Source organism: Colobus angolensis, unplaced genomic scaffold (assembly GCF_000951035.1).
Source record: "Colobus angolensis palliatus isolate OR3802 unplaced genomic scaffold, Cang.pa_1.0 Scaffold23, whole genome shotgun sequence".
Lineage (NCBI taxonomy): Eukaryota > Metazoa > Chordata > Mammalia > Primates > Cercopithecidae > Colobus > Colobus angolensis.
The window spans coordinates 10,053,942-10,062,142 of NW_012115488.1; the positions used below are offsets into that span (position 1 = coordinate 10,053,942).

Sequence of the window (8,201 nt, forward strand, 5' to 3'; positions counted from 1 at the left end):
TCACTTGAGTCCAGGACTTTGAGACTAGCCTGGGCAACATGGCAAAATCTCATCTTTACAAAAAACACAAAAATTAGCTGGGCATGGTGGGGTATGCCTGTAGTCTCAGCTACTGAGGGGGTCTGAGGCAGGAGGATTGCTTGAACCTGGGAAGTCAAGGCTGAAGTGAGCCGAGATCCTGCTACTGCACTGCAGCCTGGGCGATGAAGTGAGACACACTCTTAAAAACAAAAAAAAATGTAACTATGTTATGTTTATGTACTCTTGAAATACTGGTAATTTCAACACAACACAGTGAGAAGGAATTGGTGCCTGTAAGTGAATTATTTTACCTGGTTAAGTTTGCTTCATATTTAAGACTGAAATTTAGAGTCTGGACATGGTGTCTCACGCCTATCATCCCAGTGCTTTGGGAAGCCAAGTTGGGAGGACTGCTTGAGGCCAGGAGTTTGAGATCCGCTTGGGTAACATAGTGAGACCACGACTACAAAAAAATTAGAAAATTAGCTGGGTGTGGTGGTGTGCACCTATAGTCCTAGCTACTTGGCAGGCTGAGACAAGAGGACTGCTTTAGCCTAAGAGTTGGTCAGTAATTTTCTTTAGTACAGACCTAGATATAATTCTTACCCAGAATGGCTTAAAATAGAGTTTAATTATAACAGTTTAATGTATGTGCATGTATGGTGAGTTACTAATATGATCAAGATTCAAATAAATCTCCAAACAATTATACAAAACAGAAAAAAAAAAAACACTTTATTTTCCACAAGGAAGAGCAATAGGAAAAATTAAATCATTTCCCACATATTGTTTTCTTAAAACAGAGCCTACAAGAACATATTCAGCACCAAATAAAAAAGGAAAAAAAGAGAAATTACAAACAGCCATAGAATATAATCTATAAAGCAAACATTTAATATTGCACTTTGTTTTGCTAACATTTTGGATTTTACTTTTCCTAATTGAAAAATCAGGAATCTATCTTGAATACTGGAATACAACTGTGAACCTCACATCTTATGTCAGGAATTGACCAATATTTTTGAAAAAGTAATGCCTCTAAAGAAATACTTTTTAATGGGGAAAATAAAACTTTATTTGATAAAGTTTTATACATTTTAAAGTTTTATCACATTTTGTGATCCAGTGCCAATTATCAGAATATTGGTCATTCTTGCTTCATGTGTCATTTGTAAGAGTATATAATGACAAGTATTCCAATGCTATGCATATCAACAATTGTTCCCTAGTCAGACATAAGAGAGAAAAGGGATTTTCTGACAATCCCCCCAAAACAAAAAAAAAACCACCAAATGCCCTTTATGCCAAATATTCCATTAGCTTTTTTTTGAGGGGGACATTCACAAAATGATTTAACAATAAAAAAATACTTCACCCCCATTTCCTTATTATCTAGTATTAGTTTGCTACGGGAGCCCAAACCCTTTAACCGAATCACTTAAAACGCGATTCATTTTTACACTGGGCTTTCTTCACCCTGTCAGCATTTTTCAAACATGAATTGTCTTCCATGTTTTCTTAAAGGCCACTTATGGAAAAGCCTATTTGTTTTGTATGAGCTTTAAGACAGTATTTAACCAGGTCAAGCACCAAGCCAGAGCTACTATTATTTTCAGCCACTTTATTAACTGTGGGGTTAAATGGCAGGATAGATGTAACACCCATTTTACACGTATGTTGCAACATCAGAGATGCTGGTTTTCTTTAAAAACATCAGAGCTGAATTCCTTCTAAAATACAACAACAACAACAACAACAAAATAAGTACACTTGGTACCTTGGAAAATGCTGAAATGCTATCATGAATGCTGGTATATTTGTTATGAGCCAACAGAAAATTACCTTTAATATAAACTATAATTTACTGATGTGATTGTTCTTCCTATGTAATCTATACATGATCAAAGTGAGTGATTTCTCATGTTTAGCAAATTGTTCTTTAGGTAATGAAAAACAGTATTCTCATTAGAAAAACACAAAAATACAAAAGATTTATCACAGCAAACGTTCTAGTATTTTAAATTTTGAAGTTATATACTTTTGGAATAAAGTTGAGTTTTCATGCTATATCAAGCTTGAGCAAGATAGCAAAGATACAAATTGAGCTCTCTAATCATAACCTTAATATATGTATTCCTGCTCATTAATATACTTTGCACCAGCAAAAACGATTTCCAACATATGTGTTTTGGAGGTAATTAAGTAACTCTGTATAAAAATAAATGCACTTTTCCCTCCTTTCCCCAGTGAATGGAAAACTTCCATACTTTTAAAATAATAATAATAAAAATAATTTTTAAGAGCAACAGCCCTCAACTCTTTGCTGGTGCCTGCCATACTGCCTTTCTTCACTCCATTCTTAGCTCAGCTAGTTTCTTCTTGCATGTCATGATAAAAAGGGAATGTGGGTGGGTTATAACTTTTGTGTATGTCCCGTTTCCAAATTTCCCTCTCCAAAAAGCCAACCAAATAAACGAACAAACAAAAAAAAACAGTGCAACAAAACACAAATAGCATTCCAACAGTTTGGCAAGTGATGCGTTCACCTGAGATTAAGTGATTTTAGGCAGTCAGTAACAAAATGCTGCTTTGCTGTAATAGTAGAAAGGCAACAAATTTTTAAAAGAAACCAAGAAGGTATACAATCTTGACAGTCTCTTATTAGCTTCCTCCTCTCATCTCTTTTTCCCCACATTATCTGTTGCGTATCTACTACAGTAGGCTGCAAAACATACAGCAAAAAGGATTGGCTTGAAGGCATTTGATGTTTGTAAATAAATCCACAACTGGATCCAAGCTGAAGAGGTGATACATGGTCAGCCTAGTAGGACAATTCTGAGCATGTGCATACGCAGGTAAAGTCCAGGCTATATTAAATTAAAAAAAAAATGTCAGTGCGTTTTTTCATGTTAAAGTTTTTTCAAAGCTTTCTTTTGTTCCTTGTTGTGCTGACCACAAACAAGTTTTAAGAGTATCAAGAGTCTGGCAAAAATAGGAAAAAAAAAAAAAAAAAAAAAAAAGCTGTAGTGACATTGAACCGCACAATGTAAGCATTGAGCATGTGCAAATTTTCAAATCAAAAGAAGGAAATCATCCCTCTTTACAACGTGGTGTCTTGACACGTACGACCATAGGCTAAGAAGACTGCTCTGAGTATGTGCCAATTTTAAAAGAGAAAAGCTTAGATCTTCAAGCATGTTGGAGCAGTCCCAGAATGTTGCTGTAGGCTTCTAAAGCATGATCACTGGTTGTTTCATGTATTCGCCATTTTTCTGGGCAAAAGCAATTCCACTTCCTCTGAAACGTGTCTCCAAGATACTTCTCTGTCCTCAGCCGGAAGAGATACAGTTCGGAACCCACATCAACTTGATTCAACCAAGTGTTCCTTCAACGAGAGGGGCAGGATGGTCTATCATCTGCTGACTGATCAGGATTTGGATCAATCTAGAAAGAAATGAGAAAAAAGTTTACAGAGTTATTTCATGAGGTCTAGGAAGAATGCAGCAAATGACTACAATTCTGAATACTAGTCAAGAAATGTAATCAGAGAGAGCATACACAGCTTGTTAGCATATTGTATCCAATTATAGCATATTGTATCCAATTATTCTCTTTTCATATCTGAAATGCTATGTGGGGAGGAAAGGGTGCTGGTACCTATAAAGTACCTGATATTTAATTACTGGATTAACAAGATTTATAAAGGTATGTCTGAATAGTCCCCTATTTCACAAAAATTAACAGTAAAATTTTATCATTGAAAGAAGACTTGCTCAGTACTTTAGTAGTACTTAATTAAGACCTAAATACACAATGTAGAATATCTTCATAGCAATCATCTCCTTTTGTAAAGTACCCCTTTTCATCCTTCTACAAAAAAGTTAACTCATTGCTTCCTCTGACTTTGGAAAAATGAAATTGTGTAAACAATTCTCTTTGTTTATACAATATGCAAACAATTTGTTTACTCACATAAACAATGTGCTTATGTGAGGTAATAACTCATGGGTGTAAAACTCCAGAGATGGCCAAAAATGCAGTGTGTGTATCAGGAGGTAAAACTGCTGAACCCAAAATACTCAAGAGGTTTCCTCTCACCTTCTTTATCTTTGGAGTGGCTTTCATATGTATATATTTTTATTTTTATTTTTTATTTTTTATTTATTTTGAGACGGAGTCTTGCTCTGTCGCCCAGGCTGGAGTGCAGTGGCCGCATCTCAGCTCACTGCAAGCTCTGCCTCCCGGGTTTACGCCATTCTCCTGCCTCAGCCTCCGGAGTAGCTGGGACTACAGGCGCCCGCCACCTCGCCTGGCTAGTTTTTTGTATTTTTAGTAGAGACGGGGTTTCACCATGTTAGCCAGGATGGTCTCGATCTCCTGACCTCGTGATCCACCCGTCTCGGCCTCCCAAAGTGCTGGGATTACAGGCTTGAGCCACCGCGCCCGGCCTCATATGTATATATTTTTAATGAAAAGTTGCTTCTCAGGTACAAAAAGAATGGTCACAGAAAAGCAAATTGTTGGGTTTAATACATTTTTTACTGAAAGAGCTTTTGGATGAGACCCATCCACTTGCATTTTAAATGTGGAACAACCCAAATTGCCTCAGAAGCTTTAGGTAAAACACACTTTTGAAGGAAAAAAGTCAAATAACTCTCAGTTAAATCACACCCTGAACATATTTTAGGGTTTTAAAAGTCGCAAATTATCTTTCGTGCTTTTTAAAAGGAGGCAGAATTTTCCCACAAATTGCTTAAAAGTGAACTATACTTACATTGCCATTCTTTTTAAAATGCCTCCTTGGACAGCCAGGGAGCCTCAAATCAAGCCAGAAATGACTGACTTATAATAAGCAAAACAGAAATGTCCAAGTAAAAATGTAATGACAAAATCTGTAGCAAGTGACAGAACACTTTTAGCATCTAACAGAAATTTTATGTATTAGGAAATAGATAGAAAAAAATTATGTCTCATCAAGAATTCTGAATATTCTATAATCAATGAATGAAGAAGATCTCATATTATTGCATCCAAAGGAAAACTGACCCTTCCAGTTATGGTGTTTTAAAAAAAAAAGAGAGAAATTTGATGAACCATCCCCCTGATGTTTAATTTGGGAGTAGTATTTCAGTGTAAAACAGCTATGTAAATTACAGTAACCAAAAGAAAAACCTGATTCTAGTAATTTACAGAATTATTTTGGTATCAAAACCAACTCCAAAACCCCTTAAAAATGTGTACTAGTGGCTAAAGTCACTCTGAAATATCGTGAAATTGCTGGATACCCTACCTACTTACTCCTCGTCTTTACATATACTGTTCTTCCTGCCTTTTGAGGACTACTCATTCTTCAAAATTCAGCTTAACAGTCACCTTTTCAAGAAGCCCCACCTGATTCCCAAGACCCAATAAGCTGCTCCTCAAATGAGCTGTGCATTTTAACACATTATTATGTAATATTTTGCTTCTTAGCTTGTTTTCCTCAGTAGTCTGTGGTCTTCTCCTAAGGGCCATGTTTTATTTACATTTAAGTGCTTAGCTGCCACCGATATGAGATAAATGAAAATAGTCTAACCATGTGGGAATGTTGTTTTAAGATGCTACCACAAATACATTATTTCTTATGACTAAGAATGTCAAAATATGCAAGAATTGGAAAAGAATCATGGCCGGGTGCGGTGGCTCAAGCCTGTAATCCTAGCACTTTGGGAGGCCGAGACGGGCGGATCACGAGGTCAGGAGATCGAGACCATCCTGGCTAACCCGGTGAAACCCCGTCTCTACTAAAAATACAAAAAACTAGCCGGGCGAGGTGGCGGGCGCCTGTAGTCCCAGCTACTCCGGAGGCTGAGGCAGGAGAATGGCGTAAACCTGGGAGGCGGAGCTTGCAGTGAGCTGAGATCCGGCCACCGCACTCCAGCCCGGGCGACAGAGCAAGACTCCGTCCCAAAAAAAATAAAAAATAAAAAAAAAAAGATAAAGATAAATTCTAGCTATTTAATCAGTGTTTGCAAAATGCCAGTTCTTCCTATTGATGCTTGGATATACAAAATTCTTCCTTCAAAAAATGTGTCTCAAGATACAAGTTTAAGAGAAAAAAAAATTAGTAATTCAACATGAGGTTAGATCATTATCTTAATTAATTCCCTAATAAGTGAACAGTCCTACCTGTCTCAAACTTAGTAAATACCGATGACCTTAATCTTAACTTTTACTCTGTCGTTTTAAATTATTTGTTCTGTTATTATCATGATAATCAAGATCTAATTACATTTTTAAAAAAATGCCTGCAATGCTATTTCCCAAGACAGCCAGTTCATTTCATACTTAAGGAGTAGGTACTTACCTCTGAATAAAGAGGCGGAGGCAAGAACCGAAACTCCTGGATATATGCAAACAGTGGTCCTTGAAGTGCTCTCTCAAAGTCATCACAAGCATTCACTGGTGCAAGATTGTTCCGCCTTTGTTCCTCTGTTACCACTTCTGCATAGCTGGGTGGTGCTGAAGGAAAAAGATACACGCAATTCGAACAGCATGTTCTTATGCATGTCAAAATACACAAAATAGTAGGTATTAAAAAGCAATGTCAAGGTAAAATAATCATTATTTGTTTGGTGATTAAAACTATGAAGACATATAATCAAAACTGAATATTAGGGGCACATCTACTTTCTTTAGGGGAAGATTACGTTCATCTAGGGTCATAAAATATCAGAAGCAAAATACTTTTCTTGATAATAATAGTAAGAGATTAAGCTTAGATATGTATTATCAAATTACCTTCAGGTCTTTCAGGAAGTGATAAACTGAGCCAGTTCATATTCATGCTACACTGACTGCTTACACTTGAGGTTCTGCTACCAAATGGATGTAGAGGAATGGTACCGATGACAAGTGGCAAATTAAGAAATAAATCCATAGCTCCAGGAATATCCACATATACCTAAACATTGCAAATAAATATTACATTTAGAATGCCAAGTATGATATCTTTTTCAAACACTAATAACCAATTTTAATGTTATTTGAAACCCCCATTTACTTCATTTTTTATCTTACATACATGAAAAGTTTCTCTTTTATGTATAATTCTGTATAGTACATTTACATATAAGGTATAATTATAAGTCAAACTATATAAAGAGTTATGTATTTCATATGTCACTATATATGGAATTAAAAAACCTGGATGTAAGACAAAATTATGTCTCCATAACTTTAAGATTAAAAACAAAACAAAACAAAACACCAAAGACTTCTTGGGCCAGGCACTGTGGCTCAGCCTCTAATTCCAACACTTTGGGAGGCCATGGTGGGTGGATCACTTGAGCCCAGGAGTTCAAGACCAACCTGGGCGACATGGTGAAACTCGATCACTACAAAAAATACAAAAATTATCCAGGCCTGGCTACAGGCACACCTGTAGTCCCAGCTACTTGGGAGGCTGAGGTGGGAGGACCACTGGAGCCCAGAAAGCAGAGGCTGCAGCAGAGCTGAGACTGTGCCATGGCACTCCAGCCTGGGTGACAGGTATTTCAAAAAAGAAAAAAGAAAGGAAAAAAACCTCTTAAATGTGTACATACCATTAGTGAATATTCCACACGGATTATACTACAGTCGAGGATAGAGGGAGAAACTGGTGGAATTTTCAGCAACTTGCCATTCCACGTCTCTGTCTTTCCAGATGATAAGGATTCCCCACGCAAATTAGCCACAAGCTGTTTTACTTCCTTCATTTTCCCTTTGGCATAGAAGGCCTGTGTTTGGTAAATGGCTGCCTTTGGCACCACCATTCGGGAAGAGCAGTTCTCAATCTCAGCAAATATCTGAATTGATTCACCTAGAGAGGGAAAAATATATACATATCTACTGTTAGAAAAAAAAAAAATCTTGATTTTGCTTTTTTTTTGTATCCAGATATACAAGAATCTTGATTTCTTTTTTTTTTTTTTCGAGACGGAGTCTCACTCTGTCGCCCAGGCTGGAGTGCAGTGGCCAGATCTCAGCTCACTACAAGCTCCGCCTCCCGGGTTTACGCCATTCTCCTGCCTTAAGCTGATATCATTGTTTCTTCTTCTTCTTCTTTTTCTTCTTCTTCTTCCTCTTCCTCCTCCTCCTCCTCCTCCTTCTTCGAGACGGAGTCTCACTCTGTCGCCCAGGCTGGAGTGCAGTGGCGCGAT

General features: G+C 37.2%; 1 protein-coding gene across 1 annotated transcript in view; it reads right to left on the reverse strand.

Annotated features, from left to right (window-relative positions):
- Positions 1-727: 727 nt before the first annotated feature.
- ARRDC3 (arrestin domain containing 3) overlaps positions 728-8,201 on the reverse strand; it is a 15,638-nt gene continuing 8,164 nt past the window's right edge. The window contains exons 5-8 of the mRNA XM_011944261.1: positions 7,605-7,861; positions 6,802-6,964; positions 6,368-6,522; positions 728-3,465 (exon numbers count right to left, since the gene is read on the reverse strand). Coding sequence (XP_011799651.1) covers positions 3,409-3,465; positions 6,368-6,522; positions 6,802-6,964; positions 7,605-7,861 — 632 coding nt within the window. The 3' untranslated portion in view covers positions 728-3,408. The remainder of the gene's footprint in view (positions 3,466-6,367; positions 6,523-6,801; positions 6,965-7,604; positions 7,862-8,201) is intronic.